The 27178-nt window shown below is 41.7% G+C and overlaps 1 protein-coding gene across 3 annotated transcripts; it reads right to left on the bottom strand.

The window, feature by feature from the left end:
* On the bottom strand, positions 1 to 27178 carry LOC143127743 (choline/ethanolamine transporter flvcr2b-like). Of its 3 annotated transcripts, XM_076289409.1 has the most exons (11): positions 26531 to 27178; positions 24107 to 24248; positions 17069 to 17209; positions 14677 to 14744; positions 14478 to 14581; positions 8721 to 8831; positions 8023 to 8128; positions 7744 to 7855; positions 5752 to 5807; positions 3197 to 3366; positions 1 to 586 (listed from the first exon to the last, which is right to left on the bottom strand). In XM_076289409.1, the coding sequence occupies exons 1-10, from the start codon at positions 27161 to 27163 to the stop codon at positions 3298 to 3300; spliced, it is 1542 nt and encodes a 513-aa protein (XP_076145524.1). In that variant the 5' UTR covers positions 27164 to 27178; the 3' UTR covers positions 1 to 586; positions 3197 to 3297. The 3 variants fall into 3 exon arrangements, with proteins under 3 accessions (XP_076145524.1, XP_076145523.1, XP_076145525.1); XM_076289408.1 differs by lacking the exons at positions 1 to 586; positions 3197 to 3366 and having other exon boundaries at positions 4953 to 5807; XM_076289410.1 differs by lacking the exons at positions 1 to 586; positions 3197 to 3366 and having other exon boundaries at positions 4953 to 5807; positions 26696 to 27178.

Below are 27178 nucleotides of genomic sequence, written 5' to 3'. Positions count from 1 at the left end.
TTAAGGAAATTGACTCATTTATTACGCTTTGTTTTTCTGTCCATACAAATAAAAATTAGTAAATGTAAAATGACAAAAAGCACTTCAATATAAAAATGTTGACTTGTTATCATTATTGTCACACACTTGTGGCATGTTTAAAATCACTTCACAGAGGTGATATAAAAAATATCAATGTCGTTTCCAGTTCTATTGATAAGAACCTGACAAAAGATTTCCATGGCTGTTGTTTTGTGCACATAGTTTAGAAGAGAAAAAAAAACATGTATCTATACAAACAAATCATTTTTGAACAGAACACTAGGCACTAAACATTTGGAATTTACAAACATTCATTACCTGAAAAAAATCAAGTGAACAGTTTTTATGATGCTAATACTGTAATAATGGTAAAAATATTAAACAGAAAAAGAGTCCCGCTGTTGGAGGCCATTTTTTTGTGCTGTGAGATGATTTTCAAAAGCCTTAAATCTTATTGTGCACACGTGGTTTTCCCTCAGTACAACAGAAGGAGTCACCCACATCCTCTCTACAGTCTGGCTTCAGTCACAATGGCAGACGACGGAAGCGTTCCGTTCTGGTTTGCCTGTGTGCAAGAATGACATTATTTAGTGCCACATACCACATATCTCTTGTCCCAGTTCTGTTTGGCAGCACGGAGGCCATCATATCCTGTCAGCCATTTTCAGACAAAGGCATGACTGCTCATTTTTAATTGTACCTGCTGATGTATTTTTTGTATTGTCTACTGTAGTTCACTTTAGTCATGTTGCTACATTTATGAAATCAATTTTTTTCATATATCAGTGATATCACAATTCATGACCACAATTCTTTTTTTTTCTAATAGCTGTCATCAGGCACATTTGTGTCCTCCTCCTGGAGTGCTCTTGTGATGCATATTGTACATTTTCCCTTGAACTTTGTGCTACTATTGATTTACACACTTGTGTTATATTGCATTATAAATCACATGATGGACCCTATTTTGGGATAACACTACATGCAACACCATATGAATATGTTTTTACTGGTGCTCCAACACCACTGAGGTCATGAGTTTGATTACTGGGGAATTTCTTTTTTAAACATAATCCCTACTCTGAACATTTGTCAATTCATATAGACTGGCTTGTACTAATAACGGCTAGAATGATTTAGTTCAGACAGGTGTGTCAGAGTAGGGATACTACAGATGGCAAAGACTCAATGCAGTTAAATGCTTCCCATTCATAGCATCACATAAATAACCCTTCCATGTAAAGATCGTAAAGGTCACAATTTAATGCCAATGTGTCATACTATCTACACTGTTCCCACTGTAAGTCAAATGTAAAATTCCATGACTTTTCCCTGACTTTCCCTGACAAAAAACCTGAATTTCCATGACTTACCATATGAATGGTACATTATACCGACCAAAGATTTCAGAGCAGCCACATGGTGTTCAAGATAGGGTTGTGCAAAATTTGAATTGTAATTCTGCTTCCTGTTTGCTACCTCAATTGAAATGCAAGTGAAATTCAAGAATTGAATTGGAATTTAAGAGCCAGTTTCAATTCAATTCTGGAATTTTGCACAACCCTGGTTCAAGACTCTTTGATAATCTGGGCATTGAACACAGTTGGGCTAACCACAACCACAACCACTCGATGTCACTTATAGAGGTTGCTAAGACACACCAAGATTATGGGTATGTTTGGCAGTTTACATTGGTTTACATGGGCATGGATTGCCGCGGATCCCCAAAATGCTTTGCGTTCACCAATGGGAAAACGCCATGATGACGACACATTAGCAATCTCTATAGGCTACAAGAGACTGTTTTTGAGTCCCAAAATTTCATATGATGCATCATTTCACAAAATGGTTTGTCTACTTTATCATGAAGTTATTCAATAGGCTAAACATATAGCCTTAACTCAAAACAGCTGTTGAACTTATGTCATTTTGAAATGTCAGTGCAGCTATGCTTAGATTCTGCTCACTGCTCATTTATTATAACATATTATAATATAATATTCAGTTTTGAATGCTTAGCTGAAATAATGTTTTTCCCCCATCATCTTATTTTTAAGGCAGACCTACCTGCGGCCATGTAATTGGGCTATGGGTTTTTTAAAGGAATAGCATGTTTGAACAGGCACTGCACTAGTATAATTAATTGTAATGCAATCTACAGTCTTCTACTTGACTAGATAGTGGGTGACAAAGTGGAGTTGACTCATTATAGTCTAACGGCTCCCACACACAGCTGCGTTCCGTCAACGCATGCCAGTGGGTGTTCCCGACGGTAGCTATGCAAATGACTTAAGGTAAAACCGTAATGTGATTGGTTGGTGCCGTCCGTAGATTGGCTTGACTGGCCGGTGCCGTCTGTCGGTGCAGCAACAGCTGAACTCCTCAACGCGAGCGGCGGGAGAAACGCGATGCAGCGGACCCACAATTCAGTTCGGCAACGGATCACGTGAGCCTATGTAAAGTGAATGGGATGCGTCTCCAGCAACGCGATGCACGCAACTGTGTGTGGGAGCCGTAAGACTTTCTAATGAGGGGACACAGCACTCAAAGAATCATCCATAGAAATGCATGGGGTTAGTTTGTAACGCCAATATGGCAGTAGTCTACACATACCCCGCCCTTTCCTGTATCCCTCCCCATTCATTTGAATAGGAAAATAGCTGCCTGATAACTGCCCAAAAGTGTGTTACCAAGATGGCTGCCAAGTGGGGAGACCTGGACCTGCCTACAAGGACTTTGTTAGAGTCTAATGGCACGTGAGAATTCTCCTTTACGTGCCCTCTATGTGCAGTTCTTTAGCTAGCCACAGGGAGGCGGTTAAACTCCTAAACTTGTCATGAGAATGCTCCTTGAGTGCTTAATGGCATAACCTCGAGAGCTTAATGGAATAACCTCAGCGACTTATTGCAACATCTACTAGTCTTTGGCATCATCATCTGCATAATGTGAACAGAATATGTCTCCCTATTCAGATGGTGAAAACTATGCCTGACTATAATGCGTCTTGGCTGTATAATGTGCTGTGTGCACGTGATTGTGTGTAAACATGATTGACATGATTAGCCAGCAGATTAGAAGCAAGAGAGGGGAGGCTGAGAGGGTAGAGAGAGGAGGGGGATTGGATCAGAAGCGTGAAGGAATGACTGTGGGAAATCAGCAGCCAGGCAGCTCCTACCTTGGGTATGGCGGTGTTGATGTGTAGATTTGAGGGACAGGGGGGTTCAAATGGGAAGAGGGGAGTGGGGGAAATGGGAGGGGGGTGAGGGGATTTAATGATCATGGCTGTGGAGGGGTGACCAGAGCCGTGGCGCCGTATTCCGTCCCCTCGAGATGTTCCTTCGCCGTCTGGCAAAAGAGGTGGGGGATAGAGGGGTGGGGTTGGATGATGCAACAACAGCAGGTGGTTCACAATGAATGTTGGGGCAGCCGTAGCCTACTGGTTAGCGCTTCGGACTTGTAACCGGTGGGTTGCCGGTTCGAACCCCGACCAGTAGGCACGACTGAAGTGCCCTTGAGCAAGGCACCTAACCCCTCACTGCTCCCCGAGCGCCGCTGTTGTTGCAGGCAGCTCACTGCACCGGGATTAGTGTGTGCTTCACCTCACTGTGTGTTCACTGTGTGCTGAGTGTGTTTCACTAATTCACAGATTGGGATAAATGCAGAGACCAAATTTCCCTCACGGGATTAAAAGAGTATATTATACTTATACTTACAGTATACAGTATATGGGTAGGGTAGGAAAGGTACACAGACACCTCATACCATCAGAAGCATTCTCACACCGTCTGGTGACATTGTTTAGCACATCCATGTAGCAACACATCCACCATCATTGCACAGTATGTGTGCAACACTCTCTCTACGCAGATATTTTTAAGGGAGTGTAAGATAAGACCATTATTATTATTTTTTTATTTAACCTTTTCCCTAAAGGAGTGACATTTTTGTTCTGTGAAGTAGCTCTCATTTGACCAGAATTGAGATTTTCAGTCAGTCACTGACAGTCATTGACATTTGTATCGGTTGGCCTGATGTATTGTGCAAAGATGGTAGCTGACAACTCTGCCCCAGAACCTGGCCAGAGGGGCACCTGATGTGCCCATCCCCTCAAGACAAGCACTGATCACGGGTCTTCATCATATAAGGTTCTCTGTGCTCGGGTGTGTGTGTGTGTGTGTGTGTGTGTGTACCCAGTCAATGTCATCAGAGGTTTTTGATGGCACTGAGGATCCAAAAAGAGGGTCCTGCAAACATGGTTCATGGCATTGTTTTAAAGCGAGCTGATTGGTGGAAGAATGTACATTAACACAAACATTCAACTAGTGATTATTTCTGTGAAAATTCAGAACTGAATTAGACTCATAATAGTATAATCTGTGCATCAATTAAAGGAGAATTCCGGTGTGATATTGACCTAAAGTGTGTTGAAACATGATACCGAGTGTGAACGTATGTCTCATAGCCCATCTCGGCTTGTCCCCTGCACTCCAAAATCTGGTGCTAGTTAGCCGATGCTACCAACAGCTTTTTCAATGGTGGTGCTTCGGCATCGGGCTAGCCATGCAAATAAATCACTGTTTTACACCATTTACAAGGCTCAATGTATCTCCACACTTCATTGGTAGACTTCCGAGGGCCCTGACATTTAAAACGAGACATTGAGAACTTTGAAAAAGCACTGGTAGTTTACTTACAAGGCGATTTATACAGACAGTATCTTCACGAAGTTTAGCGTTTGCAGCCATCTTGAATTTAGTCACGATAAGTCGAGCGACGAGTAAGAATGAGCAGGTATGATAAGGGATCAGATTCCAAAAATAATTCTGTGGAAATGCATGGATTCCAGTTGCTGCTACTGGAAGAAACTGGAATCCATGCATTTCCACTGAATTATTTTTGGAATCTGATCCCTTATCATTAAGCCTCGTAAATGGTGTAAAACAGTGATTTATTTGCATGGCTAGCCCGATGCCGAAGCACCACCATTGAAAAAGCTGTTGGTAGCATCGGCTAACTAGCACCAGATTTTGGAGTGCAGGGGACAAGCCGAGATGGGCTATGAGACATACGTTCACACTCGGTATCATGTTTCAACACACTTTAGGTCAATATCACACCGGAATTCTCCTTTAAGAGATCATATCCAAAAACAGGTGTTAGGTTTCCTGGTTTAGCATACTTATACATATTATTTCAGGATCATTCATCTGTCATTTATTTGCATGCCACAGCAAACTGTCATATGTTGTTACATGACTATATACTGTGTATAGTAAATTTGCTGAAATGCATGACTACAATATTATCCTAACATCATGTGTTATGTGCAATGTCATATAGCCAATTTGATTTTGTTTTGTACTTTTAATTTGAACTTTTAGGTATCAAATTGTTTTTACTCTAACATATGGACAACCACTTATAAAAGACAAATGCGCTACGGCATGGCATGCTCCTCAGAACGTGCAATAGATCTATACCTTACACGTCCATGTGTAGGGGCTTTTTGAGTTCGCTCTTTAAAACAAGTGAGATGAAACAACACAAGGGGCACATGTTAACCACAGAGGAGAATGGGGATGAGCTTGCATGCTCAATTGAAGATTATTTTGGACAAGGAACACAACACACACACACACACACACACACACACACACACACACACACACACACACACACACACAAAACGTTGGTGGCACTGTCACTCAATTTGAGGACTGTCATACTCACAGCTTCCTTGGCCAATGCATTTGCCTGCTGTCTCCGCAGGTCTGACTTGATAATGCCTTTCATTTACGAGGAGAAAAAAAAATGGGGGAAAAAAACACTGGTCATGAGATTACATTGGTCATTAATAGTCCTTTCGTTGTCCTTCACATATAAAAGCATGATGTTCAATAGCCATCTGACTGGCTGTGCCTGTTAGCCTGGCAGGCCATCCTATATCATTGAAATGTATAGTCTGGAATCGAACCATTCACCTCGCTTAATCCAAGAGGCGGGCCGAGAATTGTCTTTCAAACTGCCTAGGCATGCAATAGGCCAGCGCTACGACCATATCCGTATCCGGTCGACAAAACGGCAAATACATCCTTCTTCAAAAGGAATGACTTAAGTGCATTGTGTTGCTCAACTTTCAAAGAAAAGCACAAGTCCAACTCCTCCAAAGTTGACGGCAACGCCGATTCAAACAACCGCTCTTCATAGCCACCTTCCTTGTTGTTCACGTCACAGGACTGTCGTTATTCTGTTAAGCCCGCCTTAAGACTCTCTAACAAAATAGAGCACTGTGATTGGATGACGTCCACGGCGTCAGCCAATAGAAATCCCTATGGTTTGATACTAGACGTACAGGCTGAGCAAATTAATTTGCCGCCGCTAGGGTGCGTCTAGATTTCTAGGCTATGTGCCTGTGGCATCTAGCACCTCAATTCCAAAATGACTCCTACATGTATCTAACCTGACTCTCGCCAGATGAATTTCGTTCCGCCTAGGTCCACCTAGCACCACTCACATCCATCTGGGATTGGTTCCGTTGAGAGTGATTTCGGCACGAGATTGTATGGTAGAGCCAATCAGGACGCAGGGCGGGAGTTTCATAGATGTGACGTAGCGTAGAAGCGACTGTGAGACTGTTCTCAGCGCCACGGGTTGGCTTCGATGTGAGTGGTTGAAGTAGCACGTCAATAGATGACGGACAATTGGCTTATCCAATCTTATGCAAAGATTTTTTAATAAGGCCCAGCCTTCTGAAGCACCACTCAAATGGATCGATCCCAGATGGATGAGTGGAGCTAGGCGGAACGAAATTCATCTGGCAAAAGTCAGGTTAACATGTATCCCCTCTGCTGCCAAAGCATCCGACTTGACTAATGACTACTAAAGAAATAAATTTAGTCTGTAAGTAACAAATGACACAAATACTCTGAGCTATACGGCAATATCAAAGAGTGCTTGACACGGGCCAAGTGCATGCCCTCCCGCTGACTTGGGGTCACTGGCCCGTGCTGTTCCTACAGACATCGGAGAGCAGGTGCTCCTCGCCAAGCCGGCACACGTCCAACAATGTGACCAAATAAACCCTTTCTAATCTGTTCGAAAGTGTTGGCAGGCATGCAGGCGTGCCAAGCAGGAACACACTGTGATTCAGCTATTACAATAAACACGGTGACATGCACAACATCAGAGGCCGACAAAACCTCCAGAGCGTGGGACAGGAGAAGGGAAAATGGCTAAAGAGATGGAAAAAGGAATACCTGGAAATAGAGTTTTGCCAAGAAAGAAATATAAACGCAACATGCTGAGGGGTGTTAATGCTACAGTCATAATCTGTAATTGTTAACAAAACGAGATTACCCTGTAACTAGCATGAACCAACTGAAGTTTTAAGAAAACTATTAAAATTATCCGAAATGTGTTTGACACTGAGATTTTAACTGTGATATGACCTCAACTGGCAGCATGGTCTATCCCCTGAGGTCTAGCCTATTGCCTCTTATTAGATTTTGAGGTCATTATCCTATTAAGGTTTTATCGCTTGCCTGCCTGAAGCTATGCAGCGTGGTTGTACAGCTTTTAGTTCATAAAAACCCCTGTTTGATGCTGCTCTTTAGGGTACATTCTGTCGATCATAAATTAAGTTTCCAACAAATATATCATTCAATGTGAAGTGCTTAGTCACATATCGTGATTGTGCCAAATCATGGATATGTGTAATAGTACCAGTCATGATTGTGCCGATGAGCAAGAAAACACAGAGGAAAATGTTGCCGGGCAGATTGCCGTAGGAATCGATGATCTTTCCCTCGCAGATGATGAAGATGATGCCAAAAACCTGATGGAGGAAACAGACAGTTGCCTATAATGTACTACAGATGATCATAAACACACACATTATTACTGTACACACACATGCACACAAAGTCAAACAAATAGGCCTTGCACAAATGCTTGGACATGGAGTGTACATACTGTAGTGTACACACAAACACACACACACACCTGAGCAGAGCAGTTGAGTAGCCCTGACGATGTGCCCTCCGACTCTGGATAGGTGAGTTCCACAGCAAACTCAAAGCCAAGAGGTAGGTAGCCGGTCATGAAAAACCTTCACACACAAACATGATGCATTAACAAACCCAGTAAGCCACCAACAACACTGGAGACTGCTGGACTGTGGGCTGACTGTGCTTGTTTTGAGAGTCTAGTGCAAAATATTTCCTTAATAAGTTGTGGCTGTTAACAAGTGTCAGAAAATGGCACACTGGCTAAATTGTGCAACTGTGTGAACTTCAAATGGAAACATACCCTAATTGATGCCATTCCTTCAGCTATGTCACAATTATGTCATGGTTCAGTGCACAACTGTTGGTTGTACATTCTAAGGCAATACAAAACAAGTGGACATTGGAAAAACACTGCATATCTCTTTCATAGAAATTATGAATGATGACCAAAATAGTTGAACATCTATTTAGGTGTTGTGTAACTTTGGAAGAATCGCTTAACAGACTATAGTCCTAACTTCCAGAAGATTCTACAGAGACTAACTAAATCTCTTGAGGCTCCTGACATGAATTTCTGCTGTGACTCAAAAACATGTTACAGCATTAAAGACAGTTCACTAGAGTTTTCAAAACAAGAAACCAAGGGTCCAAAAAATGTGTTATGGGTGTCTGAGGTCGACTTGGCAGTCTCACCCTAATGCTCCAGCAGTGATGAAGACAACCCACAAGTACCCTACGTTGAGCGTAAAAGCGAACACAATCATCCCGAGGAAGGACATCACGTACACAACCAAAGTGGTCTGCCTGGGAACAGAGAAATAACAAATGGTTTAGTTTCTATTAGACATTAGTGAAGGGCTTCTTTGATGAATATCACATCCTATTGATGTTGATGTGACCTATATTACATCACAATATTCATGTGAAACCACATAGGTCATAGGAACACAGTGTATTCAAAAAGCCATTTACTCGACACCAGATGGGTGTTTGGATTGCTGATGCTTTTTTTGGGTCACGAAATACGGAGGGGCAGCGAGGCGAGTAAACAACACTGGAGCTCGCAGCGGCAAGAGTCCTGCAGTTATGGTCTGGAATGTGCTGGAACTAAGCTCCCCCACTTTTTAAATAGTAGACCTAGTCATCATAGGGGCTTTTCTTACACTGGTGACCTGCACCTCGAAACTCTTCTTCCTATTCAACATCATGTCGTTTTGCAGGGCCCATTCAATTAGGTGCTAGGCTTTGAGTTGCATGGTTGGATCTAATGGAAGGGACTTGGTGGCCAGGCATCTTGAAAGACTGATGTCGTCTGCGTATCTAACCAAGACTGTATCGGAACTCCCCCTATTACCGTCGGTCCCGAATTTCCGCCGTCTTGCGTGTATGTGTCACTTAATATCCATTTCTATACAAACTAAGACGGCGGACTCCTAAAGAAACGCAACCACCCACACCATAGGTGTATCTAAATTAGCTATGTACCAAAAATGACATTTTACCGTGACTCGAAGAGCTGTAAACAGTGTTGTAAGGCTGCGTGTACACAACCGTTTCGAGCTCCAGTGGAATTTTCATTTTATGACGAGAATTCTCGGTCTAACCGTTCATGTGCCGTTGAAACGGCGTAAATAGGCGACCCATCAGGCCAGCACTATAACTCCGAGCGTGGTAAGCAAAATCGGATATTTCAGGCAGTAGGCTAAATGCTCCCGTTAAGAACCAAACCAGATTTTGTTCAAATCTACACACCTATGGCTACTGAAAAATGTAATGTTCATTTAGCTAATGTTATTTTGAAGTGTTTTCGAATTTCTGAACAAAAGTGGTGATAATTGGGGGTGTTACGTTATCATCACAGAATGTGTTCCTAGAACCAGGGTTCTAAATTAACCTTTTTGATCACCAGCCAATGTGGCTGGTAACTTTCTAAAGTTACAAGCCAATCAGAATTTCTACTAGCCATTTTTTTTCCGGTGAAAATAAGAGAATTATGAGTTTATGGGATGAGTGTCACTGAATGCATTTGATCATTTTATTAACATTGTTGGCATGAATACATACCACAAAATATAGGCTACACAGAAAGTGCAAACACTTCATTTCATGTTTGGGATCTCTATCTATCTATCTATCTATCTATCTATCTATCTATCTATCTATCTTTCTATCTATCTATCTATCTATCAATCTATCTATCTACTGTATCTATCTATCTATCTATTTATCTATCCTCATCCCCTGCTTCATTTCTCTTCTCGCCCCCATAAGTCTGTCCCAACCACTGCCGCACTTAGTTTAATCTTATTGATGTCTCCTTTTTATTAAGTTATCATCAACAATGACAAGCCAGCTGGAACCTGCCACTTGTTTTCTCTTCCTCTCGTGCGAGCTCAGACGCGTTCTCAATTAAATGGAGTAGGCCTACCATAGGGCCTACGTTCAAGTTGGATCTTTATAGAGAGGACCCGAAAAGTATCATCTTTATGTAACATGCTGTTGGTGCATTTTCACATTGTATACTTACTCTAACGAGTGAAAAACAGTTTGCAGTACAGCTACTATTTATTGGCTAAATGTTGGTCTCTTCTCTGTCTCTTGGTGCCCTATGCACAGTGCATGATGCGTCTGGTGGTGGTGATCACTGATCAGGAAACTTTTTAATGAAAATTTTCGCCTACAAGCTCCTCAGATTCCAATATATTTAACATTTAATTAAATATTTAGTTAATATTTCGTAACACGTTGTGTATTTGTGTTATGTACATGTGTTATGTACCTTTTACTTTACTTTACTGGCTAACTCCCTCCTCTTTCAGTCTATGCTCCCTGCTCTGGCTCCGTTCGTTCTTCTAATTCCATGTGTTTTCTGGTAGACGCTCGCTCCGTTCGTTTACATCGTCTCTCGCGCTGGTTTCACTGCAAACTACGTGCAGCCAATGGACGTATGAAACGTCATCACGTAGCATTACAACAGAGTGGTCATGGGAAATGTAGGAAGTACTGCCAGGGGATATATGACCGAGAACAGAGCCTTATGTATAATGCATAATGCCTCATGCATCACCGGCCAAACTGGCTAGTAAGTTTTTACTAACACCCGCCAAAATGAATTTTATCCCGCATTTGACTGGTTGGCAGGTGTTAATTTAGAACCCTGCCTAGAACCCATATAGAGTGTGGGGACAACACACCTCCTTGAGGGAATCCTGTGAGTCCAGGGGCTGTGTGTGTTATTAACAAGTATTGACAAGCAGTGTTGGGAGTAATGCGTTAAAAAAGTAATGTAATTACAGTAATGCATTGCTTTTTGCTGTAATGCAGTAATGTAAGGCATTACCAATACAATTTCAGTAATATTTTACTCGGTACAATTCTCAGTAACTGAAGTTACTTTGCTTTTTAATCCAAAATTGAGAAATGCTCAATTGGCATCAGAGAAGATTATCCAATAATTAAAAAAGTCATCTGTGCGGGTCCTGGAATTTGATTGCCTTGTTTAGATGACTGTAGAAAGGGAATTTTAGTTATCTCTGCCATTCATGCAACAGATCTAACATGGTTAGGCTATACTTCTCATTTCAAGCAGTGAGAATAACTAAAATGTTGCTTTTACAGACAAAGATGGTAGCCATTATTCTCAAACTATTTGCATTAAGTCTACACCACTGTAAGTGGAAGGAAAGGCAACCAGCAAAGAACCATTTAAAGTCAACATACAATTTCACTATGGCTATATTTTACTATATTAAGTTGTGAGTGACCTTTGGCCTTTGGGGCCTACATTGTCCCAAGAGCCATAACTGCAACCATTATATTGTTCTTTTGTTAGCCTTAAGCCTAGCTCAGTCATTATGCCATACCACATCACCTCCTGCCGTGTAATACATTGAACACATGAAGATCTATTGAGAACACCAAATCCATATTTCCTGTTATTTTGGTGAAAGTAATGTAAACGTAGTGTAATGCCTTACAATTCAAAGACAGTAATATTGTAATGTAAGAAATTACTTTGAGATGACAGTAACAAGTAATAAATAATGCATTACGCTTTTGAAGTAACTTGCCCAACACTGTTGACAAGTACCTGTTGGGTTCTGCTGTGGAGGTAGTTGAGGGTCCATGCAATGTCTCGAGGGTCTAAGATGACCTCACAATTTGCATGTTTGCGTGTTGCATGGTTGACTGTCAAAGGCCTTGCTCATAGCAGCCAGTAAAACCCGGATCACTATGCCAGCATGAGAGTCCAGTGCTGTAAGCCAGGACTGGTAGGCTTTGACCAGGGAAATTGTGGTTGAAGACTTCTTTTTGTAAGTAAATTGGTCTTTCACCACAGAAAGGAGCACAAAGATAGCTGGAAGCTTGCCTTCTGAGAATGACTGTTTGAAAAGATGCGCAACGATTGTTGCTAAGCCTTCAGCATATTCTTATAAAAGCCATGAGGGGGTGCCATCAGGCCCATCATGTTTTTTTGCCATTTGTTGTTTTAAGTAATGACTCTCCAACAGAGCAGAGCTAATTTGTGTATTTTGGTCTTGAGAGAGGGAGGATGTTCAGTGAGTTGTTTTCACACAAAGCTTGTGCATAAAAGTTGCTAAGCTCCGTGGCCACACCCTCTTCTGGGTCAATCCTTTCGCGATCTGAGCCCATCTGCTTCCTTCCAAACTCTGTGTTAACAAAGTCACACCATCGCAAACCGCAATATCTGTCAGAAAAAATTGCAATTACGTATTTCCCCCAAATCAAGCAGCCCTACTGCAGATGCTGTTTATTGTCAGTTTGTAAAGTTTAGACAAAGTAGGAAGTAACATTAGGAATCCCTGATCAATGTGACTGGCTAGGCTGGACCAATGATTTCAAAGTTAACACGATGTCTACGCCCGTAACCATGCTAGTGCTGGAAAGGTTTCAGATTTGTGAGTTCCCAGACTCTATTCCTGAAGTGAATGCATCTGGTGTTAAAAGCTTGGGCGTGTACAAATACAACGTTTTTTTTTTATTGAGCACTAAACAGACAGCTAGAGGACTATGAAGAGAAATTCACTGAATATGACAAAAAGTGTGATTAGAATTGTAGACTGTCCCTTTAATCTCTATATTCTTTCATTAGACCAAATAACAAACTTATTATCACGGCTTCACAGATTATACTTACATCTACTTCCTTCTGTTACCAAAGTCCTATGATCTCATGTGATCCATGTTGATGCATACAATGGTATCCTTAAATCAAATAAGTCTAATAGTGTGGTGTTCAATTGGGAATCACAGAAGAGGCCCACAAACATTTTTTTCTCACCTTTGCTCATCTCAAAAGGTCAGAATTATAATGGTCTAATTAATAGCGTCAGATCTTATCCTGAATAGCTATACTAAAGCAAGACTCAACGACTTAACAGAAAAGAATACACTGCAAAGAATATACACCAACAGCCCATCCAGAATGGACAGAAATAGACTTTCACTGCACTTATGGAAGTTGTTCAGTAAATGATAAGGACAAACAACGCAAAAAAAAAAAACAAATGGGTCTATGATTAGTTTATGATTAGTACATCTAGGACTTTTTTCAAACCATGTCTTCACATTAAACTCCTTGGAAAGTAATTTGTTTTAAAAACATATTTAAGTCGCTTTGGATAGCAAGTGTCTGCTATATGAATAAATGTAATATCATTAGTCTAAAATATTGGGATTTTTAATTATTTTTTATAAACTGTTACACAATTGAGAGATGACTTATAGATGCCTTATATCTATTTACATTTATTTGTTTAGCAGACGCTTAGCAGACGACCTACATATGTCAATTATATTACAAAGGCAACTCGGGGGTTAAGTGCTTTGCTCAAGAGCACAACGGTGGAGGCCGGGAATTGAACCCACATTTCAGACGACTGCATGCTAGTCCAGCTCCTAGCCACTACGCTACCACTGCCTTTCCTAAAGCGCCCTTCCTGGGGGTCAACCTCGGACTGATTTGTATGGCAAAGCCTATTTGATAATCGTATGTTTACAGCGATAATCGTATGTTTACAGCGATAATCGTATGTTTACAGCGGTGGTGAAAGAATTTCTGTCTATATGCTGGGTGGCAAACATCCATTACATCATTGCTGGAAACAAAAACAAAAAAACACATATTGATACGGTAACTATACAGATGGCTATGTAAAAAATTGAATGCCTTTTCCTTTTAAGTGTACTTACTTACTCCTTAATTTACCCAGTGCAGTTTGGCTGAGCAAACATCGTTCATTCCAGACATGCCTTATACACTACTGGGACCTGGTCAGTGTAACCCCAGGCATTTAACCAGGAGGCACACAACAGATGTGTAGCTTCACAAAGGTTACTGAGCAGACACGTTTGTCCAATGTGAATATGACCATTACAGTTGGTAACAATTGATACAGCAAAAAAGTAAAAGCAAAAAACATCTTTTACTTGTAGGTTTTGGTCCGATCAAGCCAGATTCCACAGATCAAGGAGCCAACCATTCCAGTGATAACAATGGTAAGCCCAATTCTGCCAGCATTGACCTCTTCACCCTACAGAATGACACACACCGGTGATGAATGTTCAGATGGAATAATTGAGATTTATGTTATGTTGTGGTGTGTGTGTGTGTGTGTGTAAAACTCACTGGATAGTACTGAATAATCATGCGGTTGAGCAGTGTGCTGACGGCATAGAAGCAGCCCACATTGAGGCCTGCAGAGACAAGAGGGAGATACCATGAGAACAACAAGACAGTGAATACTTTTGTTTCACACGATCACATCCTTCCCAAAAAGCAGACTATCTGTCCAAATCTAACCAAACCGATACAGCGAAGAAATTACCCCTTTACTAGATCATTTTGCAACTACAATGACCTCTTCACCAAGTCACGTTGCAAACTCATTTTCATCTTTATGTTAAAGTGATTAGTACACATGATTCAATACAGGGACACCGGTGTTACAAATTTCAATAACTGACCACTAATGACCTGTAAAACAGGTGCTATTTATACAGTTAAGTAACATATTCAATACAAGATAAACATCTGAATTATTGCTATCAAGGTAGATCGGTAAATTTTAATTGCAAATAAATACAAAATTAATTACACTGTGAGACACATTGTAAAGACTTTCAGCAGGAATGGACAATAAGCCTAAGGGCTAAAGCTAAAGGTGTTAACTCTCAATTTATCTTTTCCTGAATGCGGCTGAATGTGTTGCTTGTTGTTGAGAGACACAGTTTATCAACAGTACACTGCTTTCTCAGAAAAAAAAAACCTTTAAAACTTAAAGTTGCATGGGCCATTGTAATTCACATAAAAGTGACTGTAAAGTGCTTAAGATATGGCTAACCCTTGTGGAGTGGGATCTATGGCTGTTAATCATTGTCAGATAAATTGATGACCTTCAACTTGCTGGTCTTTAACCCTTAAGGCGGGGATCACATTAGCCAGCAGCAAGCGGCAGGTTTCCTATTGTTTTCTATGGTTCGGCAGCGGAACGGCAACGCTGGCGTAGCCTAATGCTAGCGTTGAACAAGCTGAGCATTGAACTTGGTTCAACTTTCAAAGCGCAACACGAGCGTATTCAATTGACAAACTGTTTGCTTAGAAACGAGATAAAACTTTTTCGACACGGTTCCAACTCTAAAAATTCAGGCCCGAACCGGTGTAGCTTGCTTACATTTTTCGTGTGGCTGCCCCTTGTCGTTTTTGCGTTATTCACGTTTTTCTGCGTTTTTTGGCCCCATTGAAATGAATGGCGGAATGTTCAGGATTTGAATTTCGATTATGACATCCCAGCTCTATATATAATGGCTTAAGCTTGCACCTGGCAGAGTTCTAAGCCATCAGGCAGCTGCCTAATGAGCTGGTCTGGGCTGTCTGTGTATGTGAAGGTGTGTGCATGTAACTTTTGTCCTGTATGTCTGATTTTCATAAATGAGGTACCGTTGGAATCCTTGGATGAAGCAGAGTTCCATGCCCCTGATCAAACCCACTCTTGCAGTTCCTCGGAAAACGCAATTATAGGTTTGCCGCTGCCACTTGCCGCTGGCTAATGTAATCCCCGCCTAAAGGCCCATTCAGACCAACAACGATAACGACAACTATAACTATAACCATAACGATAAAAGCGTTCACACTGAACAACAATAAACAAAGTCTCTCCTTGTGTTAATATGAATGTGACGGTTAAAATTCGATGGCTTCTGATTGGCTATTAGCATTTTATCGTTCTGAAAATCGCTCTGAATCGTTCTTCATGACGTTATTGTTATAGTTTATGTGTGAACGTTGTCATTCATATTAGCGAAAACGATATTTATTTGTAGTTATCATTATCGTTTTTGGTGTGAATGGGCCTTAAAGGTAAGATTCCCTTCCGCAAGGTTCTAAAATTCTATGTTGAATTCAATGAACCCAGATATTCTTTAGAACGTTCATTTTCCAACATTCCCGTCGGTGTTACGGAACACCTTTAAGAGTTAATCTGCATGTAAGCACAGAAGCAGCATAGACACAACATGGTAAACACATATTACCTAACCATGTACCACGTCTTTACATTTTAAATGGTCTATTGAGCCCCCCCACCCACCCTTCTCTCCGTCTGTCTGTTTGTGTGTGTGTGTAAACAAGTTTGAGTAGGCCTATACATCATAAGTGCATTATAGTGGGTGGATAAGAATGACATATTGGATAAATGAGACTATCAAGGCAATTAAGTTTTATCAGAATCATGATGGCCTGACAATGTGCAATCAGATTAAAATGGAACACATTATTTACAGCTCAGAAGGCAAACAGCAGTTTAATACTATTAATGATAGAAATATTAACCAATGGCTTGGACAAACAGTGTACCCCCATAAAGGAAGCTAAATGTTTATTATTTGATAATATAACTTATGTAAGAAGATAAAAGTTTCATACTGAACAACCTTCAGCAGCTCATCTATGGAGATGAGCCAAAATTACTCATGAGGCTTCTGTAAGTCGTCGTTCTCTGAGACTATGTGTAACCACTCACCATAGCTGATGATAAGGAGGATGAAGGGCTTGTTGCTGAGGAGTCTCTTGATGGAGGCCATGTAGGAGTAGTCCTCGGGGGGGATGCTTCTGGCTGTGACCTGGGACTGGGTTGGTGGAATCTCGGGCTGCTCCTGGAAGACTGTAGAGAGAGAACAGTATAGCCTATAGCCCATATACATTTTCTGTGAGCCATTTGGGATTTGTAGTTGCAGTACGCTTTGGGATTTGTAGTTGTGGAATTTCTTCCTCTCTACCATGTTGTCAGACATGCACAGAGAAAAGTAGTGTTCTGAGATTAGTCTTGGAATACATTTACGGGAGACTGCAGAGACTGCAGAGGCCAAAAGGAGACAAAACACACCTTGCCCACAAGCACAATGTTTTTACATTATTTTTACATCCTGTTTTTTCCAAGTGTGACAACCCTAAAGAAAAACAGGATCTGTATGCATCTGCATACATTTTAGAGTAAAAGTCAATTCAGGTGGTACGGCGTAACGGCAGTAACATGGACGCTCTGTGATGAACATGGCACTGGTAATAATCCTTCATATATCTGCCCATTTCCATATTAACTCATTGAATGCCAGGCTGTTTTCGGGAGCTTTGTCCTAGAGTGCCAGCAATCTAGACCATTGTTGATGATTTTTGTACAGCCACAGCATATTCTGTGTTATAGCTATGAACACATACAATGGCTCGTTTAAAAGGTGAGACTTTAAGCTCTCGGTGGGTGCAAACCGTGTATTTCTACACGCCTCTGTTCCTGAGAAATCCCAAGCTAAACAGTGGCTAGTTTTCATCAAAATCGCTGTTTTTTTTTTCTAGAAATGGAGATATAACGTCTTTCATGAAATATTTGTGTGTTGCCTGTTACTTACTTGTGTAAACTTTCCGGGAAGTGATCAGCGAGACCTGGCGAGACTGCCACCTTGTGATAGACCCACGAAAATGGCCTGGTTTTGACCTGACATGCATGCGTCACTGATTCGACCCAAAGCGGCAACCAAGTTATGACAAAATGTCCAGATAAAATGTCCAGATTGTGCATTTTCATGAGTTTCACGATCGTCATATATTTCATTTCCATTCATCACAGAGTTCCAAAATCACATATAAGGTGTGTTAGAGTGTCTAGTTTCCAGAGGTGGAAAGTAACGAAATACATTTACTCACGTTACTGTATGAGTTTTCTGTGTATTTTGTATTTTTTAAGTAGTTTATAAAATCAGTATTTTAAATTTTACTTGATTACATTTTGAGTGAAGTATTGTACTTCGCTACAAAAAAATCCCATCCGTTACTTGAGTAAAAAAAAAAAGTTAAGACTAACGAAAACAGAAAGGGAGAGAAAAGAAATCGCGCCCTAAACCACTAGCCTAGTGATAATGATCAGCATGTAGCCTACAACAGGACATGAATCAAGCTGGCGCCATGCAGTCTTTCTGAAAGTGATGGAGATGGAGCTGGATCACGAGATGCACATGTGTAGCCTAACCTATGAAAGTGTATTTTCCGCTATTTCAATGGGTTGTCTCAGTTCGTTTTAGCACTAATGATAGCGGAGATATTCAAGCAAACACCATGGGATTTCGTGTTTTGACGTTTGTGCTCACCTTTCTTTGGAAAGAAGTTTATTAGCAGTTGTTTCCCCTCATTTTGATGTCTCTCTTTTTAGTAACCTGACTTGGCTTTCTTGGAGAAAGACATTGCACCAGCAGCACAACCATTAGCGGTCCACTACTAGCGATGCTCAACTAAATAAACAAAAGATACACTACCTTATGAATCGTGCAGGCGGATTAAACCATTTAGCTCTTTAGCAAGGGAGAGTGAGTGACCTTAGACAGTTTTCACTATGTTTTGTATACAAAATCCAGTCAGTCAAACTTTAAATTTCGTCTGACATTCATTTTGACATTTAATTTGGAAGTTAAAATATTCAGGTAAAATAAATATATGGTGGACATATATATTTAGTAATTAGCTTAAACTTCCAGTGAGTCTATTCGAAAATTTCACCACACATTATATTAACACACATATAAAAAATCCAAACATAAGAGTTATGTGTATTAAAGTGGAATGACACAGGAAAAAAGTATTGAACGTGCCTACTGAAATTTCTTCAATACTTTGTGGAAAAGCCTTTGTTTGTAAAGACAGCTTCAAGACATTTCCTGTATGACAAAACGTATTAGTCACAGTATCAGATGTGATTTTGGCCCATTGTTCTAAACATATTCCAGGGGTCCCTCTTGTGAATCCTGATCTTTAGTTACTTCCATTGTTTAATTGAATTTAATTGAATTGGCTGCCTTCAAGTCTTTCTGGAGCTTTCTCCGAGTGGTCCTTGGCTCTTGGAATTGACTATCCTTGGTCAGAAATATTGCGAGGAGATCCTGCATGGCAGTGATGTTTCTTCAACTTGCAGATAATGGTTCCCATGCTGCTTACTGAAGATTCTGAAGTTTTGAAATGCATCTGTAACCAGTTTCATTGATATGTTTTGCAACAATAAGGTTGCAAAGATCTTGGGAGAGCTTTTTGCTTTTATCCATCATGAAATGTTTCTTGTGTGACACCTTGGTAATGAAAAACATTTTTATAGCCCATCAATATACTAACCAAGCTTATATTAATTTGCACAGATAGAAAGGATAACTACTCTAACTACTTACAGATTCCAGCTCGTTCCTTCCCTTTCCTTGCCTTAGTGCTTTTTCTTAGCTTGTTCTACTTATAGAGTTGTTTGGATTTTTTATGTGTGGATTACCTGAGTTATTACTAATGCCTGGTGAAAATGTTGTACCCCCCGTATTCCACTTTTCAAGGGCCCTCTCCTCCATTGGGGCCCTATACTTCCCACTCTCCCCCCCCCAGTTTGACGCCCTTTAATCTGCTGAACCTTCTGCGTTTCCAAATATAAAAAAAACTCTCTGCAACTCAACATTGGCCTGCCTGCCTCAGCTGAAAGCTCAACTTTGAAAATCAACTACTGCTCAAACTTAAAGGAGAACTCCGGTGATTTTTCACATAGATCTCCATTTCTCAACATCACCGAGGACTGTCGGTACAAAACTGAAACAATCGGTTTTACCTAGCTCGAGTTGCTGCAGCTACAGCGCTACACACTGGGAGCATGAACATGGCTGCCTTAGCTGCTGGCTGCAGCAACTCGAGCTAGGACCAAAGTCCTTTTCAGGCAAGTACCTCCACTCGGCAGCCATATTGCAACACTTCTTGGTCACTTATCGTGCATCTATATCGGCAGAAATGCGTGTGCGTAAGGCTTCACGACACCAATCTTGCTCCAGCAGCGAGATCACAACAGATGATTGGCACGATGTCTTCACAGCACACCACATGATTGGCTCAATGTATTTTACAACACACCACATGATTGGCTCAATGTATTCACATGTCAACGTTTTGCCGCGGAAGGGTTGTGATATTTGTAGACAACTGACTAACCCCATGCATTACTATGGAGGATTTTTTGAGTGCTGTATCTCATTAGAAAGTCTCTGGTAAAACTGGTTGTTCTGGTACCCCCCCCCCCCCCCCAAAAAAAAAAAAGTAACTAAGTAACTTTTACTTAAAGTACATTTTAAATGAACTACTTTTTACTTTTACTTAAGTACATTTTCAGATCGGTATTTTAACTTGTACTTGAGTAATATTTCATAAAGGTATTGGTACTTTTACTTGAGTACAATATTTTCGTACTTTTTCCACCTCTGCTAGTTTCGTAATTTAAAAAAAAGCTAAAAACTTAATATTACGTTTTTGGCACTCAACGCATGGAAAGGAAAAACGTAATATTACGTTTTTGGCACTCAATGAGTTAAGACAGGAGAGCCTCAATGCTTCATCTGCTCATCTCCATATGAAGACAGGAGAAACTCTAATGCTTCATATACAGTATCTGCTCATCTCCATATAAAATAGTCACAGGAGCCTAATGCTTCACATATTTGCTCATCTCCATATGAAGACTGTCACAGGAACCTAAGGCCTCATATATCTTGCCATCTTCATAATAGAGGAACCAGATGCTTCATATATCTGCCCATCTCCATGATGGAGGTGTTAGGTGAGATGCAAACAACCTGCAGTCCTCCCAACTCAGAACTCTGGGTGTAGAGGATACAGACCCCGGCTTTTAAATAGCTGTGTGTGTGTGTGTGTGTGTGGCCCATTCTAATGGGCCACCTGTGGGAGCTATCACTATTATGACTGCATTGTTCCCGGTTGATTACACACACACACACTCTCTCTCTTACACTCAAGCACTTAGAAACAATGTTACAGAAACAAAGAGAGAGAGAAAGAGAGGGAGAGAGAGAGAGACACACACACACACACACACACACACACACACAGATGCCTCTCTCAGACATACCGTACCGCCACACAGCTAATGATACTACTGTGACGCTTAGGTGTTGTACAAAATAATGGAAACACCATACTAAATAACATTGGGTTAGTATCACCCTCTGTGAGTTATGCTGCCCAGAGCTAGTTTCCCCGTGTTTTTAGTATACCAATGTGACAGTGTGAAGACACTGCAGTTACATGTATTACTATGTAGTGCAATGCAGTCTTGTCAAATGTTCAAAATATTCCGTTTCCTACATATGAATTGCAAATAATTCAGTTTTGACATTTGAAATAGTGCAACATTTGCAAAAACATATCAAACAAGACAGTGACTGAGTGGCTTTCATTAATGGACACGGAATGTTACAATAAAGAGGTCAGGAATTCCTTGCTACTTATTTGTGTGTGTGTGTGTGTGTGTGTGTGTGTGTGTGTGTGTGTGTGTGTGTGTGCGTGAGAGTGTAGAGACACACTCTGGGGCGTGAGTGAGTGTGTGTGGTGTGTGTGCATGCATGTTTGTGTGTGTGTGCAGGTGTGTGTGTGCGTGAGAGTGTAGAGACACACTCTGGGGCGTGAGTGAGTGTGTGTGGTGTGTGTGCATGCATGTTTGTGTGTGTGTGCAGGTGTGTGTGTGCGTGAGAGTGTAGCGACACACTCTGGGGCGTGAGTGAGTGTGTGTGGTGTGTGTGCATGCATGTTTGTGTGTGTGTGCAGGTGTGTGTGTGTGTGAGAGTGTAGAGACACACTCTGGGGCGTGAGTGAGTGTGTGTGGTGTGTGTGTGCAGGTGTGTGTGTGCGTGAGAGTGTAGAGACACACTCTGGGGCCATGTTTCCACTGCTGCTGCTCTGCTTGATGAAGGCGGCTGTGTTTGGGGACGGTCTGGTGGACAGACAGGAGGACGGACAGGAGGCGGCACACTGAGTCGGCGGCCGTCAGGCGGCTGCACCCTCACCCAGCCGTCCATTAAAATGGAAATGGGAAAGATCCCTCTTGAGTTTGCTTTAGGAGAGGAGAGCACTGGCAGGCCGGAGCCAGTGCTGAGAGCATCTCTGGCTGACACAAGGTTAAGAGCTCATTAATTCACATGACAGAAATTAAGACTTGCTGCTTGATGGTGTTGAGCTTGTCCCTCTGAGAGAGACATCCTATTACCTGATGTTGACACACACACACACACACACACCTCCCATCTCCACCCAGAGAAAACCTCCTCCTCGCGATGTTACATTCAACAGTCAGAGACGTCGCAGGCGGCAGCAGCAGCAGTAGTGTGACCTTGCCTGGCGATCATTAGCTCACTGCATCATCAGCCAGCCCTACAGTGGAAAGCTAACCTTGGATAGTGACTGCATCCACCTTACAGTGGAAGGCTAACATTGGATCATGACTGCATCCAGACAGCCTTACAGTGGAAAGCTAACCTCAGATAGTGACTGCATTAGGGTAGCCATTTACAGTACATAACACCAAAAAGGAGGACACTTTGTGGCATTTAGTGAGGCAAGAATAATTATATAGGACTCTTATTTGTCAATTTGCCCATTTCAATGAAGCAATCTATTTTTGGGTTAAATGTGAATGAATGTTTTTTGGGGAGTCATGTGAGACCATGGGGCTGGGGCTTGCCAACAAACCCCGCCCCAAAAGTCCTCTTCACTGAGCTGCCTGGAAGGAATTCATACACCCAACGTTTCTTTCCTTTGATCTGTGTTTGACCCTTCCTCCTTTGACTTTGTTCATCTCCTGCTCTCATTGTCAAAGCCTCTGCTGGGAGCAGAAGTAGATGTTCCCTTTTTTTCCCAGACATTCCCTTTTTTCCCCTTATTTTCTTTTGGTCATTCCCGCTGGAAAGCGGAAGAGGCTATGATTACAAAAGACTTTCATATCTCTTTGTCAACCCTTTTTAATTTCCTGTGAAGATACCTATGACTTCTGATAAAACAGAGCAATCACATGTACAGTATATTAAGACTGGTTCATGCGGCTTCATGCTGTGCATTAGCCTGGCGGGGCCATCCTATATCATTGAGATGTATAGTCTGGCATCGAATCATTCACCTCGCTTAATCCAAGGGGCGGGCAGAGAATTGTCTTTCAAACTGCCTAGGCATGCAATAGGCCAGCGCTACGACCATATCCGTATCCGGTAGGCAAAACGGCAAACACATCCTTCTTAGAAAGGAATGACTTAAGTGCATTGTGTTGCTCAACTTTCAAAGAAAAGCACAAGTCCAACTCCTCCAAAGTTGACGCCAACGCCGATTCAAACAACCGCTCTTCGTTCACCATAGCCACCTTCCTTGTTGTTCACCGTCACAGGACTGTCGTTATCCTGTAAAGCCCGCCTTAAGACTCTCTAACGAAATAGAGCGCTGTGATTGGAGAACATCCACGGTGTTAAGCCAATAGAAATTCCTATGGTTCGATACTAGACGTACAGGCTGAGCAAATTAATTTGCCGCCGCTAGGGTGCGTCTAGATTTCTAGGCTAGCTGTGCATTAGACATTGACCGCATTTTCACAGCAAACGTATGAGACAGGAGAAAGTCAGACAGACATCAATTCAAACACAATTAACAAATTGTTATGAGTTATGAGATGAGCTTTTGAGATGAGATGAACTCAGTGAGCATGTCTTGCAATACATACCAATGACCACCAGGACAAAGAGCAGAGTGGCCACGCCAGCAGTTATGTAGAACATCACACGAATGTGGTGTGCCGACTCGTCCATGTCGTCCACATTTGGCACCAGGATAGGGGGAACGAGGAAGCCAATGGCAATGCCAAGCTGTAGGAAGAAGGTCAGAAGGCAGTTTCTGAGCTTGCCATGTCATCATGGTTCACAGGCCATCTTACATGTATACTGATAAGCTATGACTCAAGTTAAGATAAACTGATGTGTAACTATCAAGCCTCAGTTCATAACACTGGAGAAGTCTATGGAAACAAAAACGTGTTCCACTACAGTACAGTGTAAATTGTGAAATGACCAACTGGAAGTGGAACTTTTTCATTACAACGACATGTTATCACTGTCTGTGAGCCCTGGTGATTGCAAATGAATAGCTGAATAGATACATCAAATGAATCAATACAGGTCAGCTACTCTTAAGTTACTGTTTGCTGTTAATTTCTGACTTTGTGTCAGGAAATAAGCAATAGCTTTCCCAGGCCTAAATCATCTACATGTCATAATCTGATTGTGAGAGTAGACCTATTAACTTCTTCCCCCGAGCCCCCAACAGAGAAGGTTATCGTCATTTATGAACTGGGCGTTCATTGACTCAACACACAGCAAACACACAGGGCCATCGTGGCAGTGGAGGGGGAAACATGTCCTGTGGTCCAATGAAACACAAGCATGTAACCTTGCCATCGGATGGGTAGTGCCGCACAAACCCTTCTCAAACTGAGGGCAACGGGTGAGTTTGCACAAGGTGGTAAATTATAAAGAATAACAGTTTATTCTACATAATTTGTTTCAACTATGACTTTTAAGATGCCACTCATTCACACGTACACACAAGATTCAAAATCAGTACTGTCAAAAAGAATATAGGCAAACTAGCTGGGTACAGCTCAAAAGTTGGGTAATGGTGAGGGTGGCGGCAAGGGAGAAAAGCTCCTGCCCTACTCCACCTACTGTACTCTACACATTGGCTTAAACCCTTTCTATCTGCTTTTAAGTCGAACATGTGTGTAACTACGTTCATTTCTGTTGGTTTTTACATACATTCCATTTGTGTGTGTGTGCTTCACCTCCAATAAAGCCACTTGAGTAATCACTTGCAATCTCTCCATGTGTTTATGATTTAAGACCAAGTGGTAATAATCTCATACTGTATTGATACTAAAAACTCCTTTGTGCTGTATCCAAGAAGTTTATAAGCAATCTATATAATAACTTCCTAAGCTTCTTTTTGAACTTTTAAATTCTTGGAGAGATTTCCTGCACAACTGAGTACTAAAGGGTTAAAACAAATCCTGATATTGTTGTTGAAGTCTTATTTTCTAGAACTGTACTTCACATCAATAACTAGACTTATCGTCTTAAAAATGATCAATAGACCTGCTGCTCGATGTGTTTCAATGACCAGAGAACTTTTATCAATAGAATATGAAAAAACATTACAAGAGAAAAATAATTGTTACAAGCCTGGCTCAAAGCAAGCAACAGAGTAGGGAAAGGCCACACGCGGAATAGCGATATATATATTAGATTTTTTAAGTGAATACTTAACCCATTCTGTTAAATTATAAAGTCAGTAGAGGAGTTAGATTTGGGAAATAAAAGTGTAAGCAAAAGTGTAGTGTAGTGCGGTGTAGTGCATAAGCAAAACAAAATCCTAAACGGTGCGGGAGAGACGGAGCGGCAACGGTGGACAACCCAGTCTCGTCTGATGTGCTTTTTAAAGGCCCAGACCAGGAAGTGATTAGCACGACTCCAAACACCTGTGCCCAGCTCACCTGCAGGAGACAGACGCAGCACACAGAAAGGAGGAGGAGCCTGGCAAGGCTGTAACATCATCCGCAAACATCCCCTCATCACGTCACCTGATAGTGTGTATCTCAACTGTACACATTAAGACATAGCTATAGAGATCAGCAAGGCAAAATCATTCTAATCAGCTAGTGTGGAATCTACTTCAGAACAATGGATCTATTGGAATGGAATTATCCAGAGTAAAATGCACTTTAGATCAATTTACGGATGATTGGGAGTACATACGTTGAGTTGACATCAAAATCATGTCATTCGGATGTGTTTTGAGAGTTTGATTTTATTAAGTTTGATTTTAGGCTCAAAATAAACTGGACTGTTCTCAGCAAAAGTGTTTCAGCAAGAAATCAAACAAGCTAGAACACATATTATCCAGTGTAAACTCAATAAACTCAGATACACTGCCCGACTTAGAGTCTTAAAGCGATAGGCTAGTGCACCCAGAAACCAAAAAAGAATTTTAAGGGTTACTAATGTGTGCTCAATTCCTTCTGTAAAACACACAAACTAAGACTGTACTATACTATATACGTCTCTTCTTCTACACACACACACACACACACACACACCTGATTACCCAACACTCCAATGGAGCAAGCAGTGGAAACTTCATTCTCTCCAAACCACACTGATGCCAAGCGAGGTGGGATTCCCAGGATGAACACATTGCCCACTGAGCAAACAAACTGCCCAAAAAACGTCAAAGGAAACAGGTCTGGCGCTGCGCTGCCAACCTTCGCCCAGGCGCCGATGCAGTTGAAGGCCGCGCCAGTGAGGACCACGTCCCGCATGCCGCGTTTGTCAAGCATCCACATGACCGGCCCAATGAGTGGGACGTAGGTAAGCAGGTAGATCATGGAGAGCCAGTCCAGGGCCATGTTGTCGATACTGTAGAAGCGAGTGAAGATGTTCCCGACTATGCCGTACTGGAGCCACATGAAGGCACTGCTGGCTGAGTAAGCGCTGAACAGGAAAAGCATTATCCAGCGGCGCCGGTACACGCGCGTCTCTGTCTTGGACACCAGACCCACGCGTTCCCCAGCCTCCATGGTCAGCGGTGAGCCCAGCGGGCCGGTGGGCAGCAGCTTGTTGTTGGTGTTGTTGTTCTTGGTGGGAAAGAACTCCCTGTGGTGCTCGAGGGCACCCACTGGGCTCTTGCTCATCTCTGTGCTTCTGCTTACTACTTCATTGCTCTGAGGCATTGCGTGTTAAGAGTG

Source organism: Alosa pseudoharengus, unplaced genomic scaffold (assembly GCF_046254945.1).
Source record: "Alosa pseudoharengus isolate Yale_2024_CS ecotype anadromous, Long Island Sound unplaced genomic scaffold, YU_APseudo_1.1 YU_APseudo_1.1_scf_17, whole genome shotgun sequence".
Lineage (NCBI taxonomy): Eukaryota > Metazoa > Chordata > Actinopteri > Clupeiformes > Clupeidae > Alosa > Alosa pseudoharengus.
The sequence above is the reverse complement of the archived record's forward strand: the minus strand, read 5'-3'. Positions and strand labels throughout refer to the sequence as shown.

Excerpts from the sequence above, each read along its gene's own strand:
- LOC143127743 (XM_076289408.1), bottom strand. The coding sequence starts at position 27,163 with ATGCCTCAGAGCAATGAAGTAGTAAGCAGAAGCACAGAGATGAGCAAG. Across the intron at positions 24,249-26,530 it reads TTGGAGTGTTGGGTAATCAG|CTTGGCATTGCCATTGGCTT; the intron begins GTGTGTGTGTGT and ends TTCTTCCTACAG. Across the intron at positions 14,582-14,676 it reads TGATTATTCAGTACTATCCA|GGTGAAGAGGTCAATGCTGG; the intron begins GTGAGTTTTACA and ends GTCATTCTGTAG.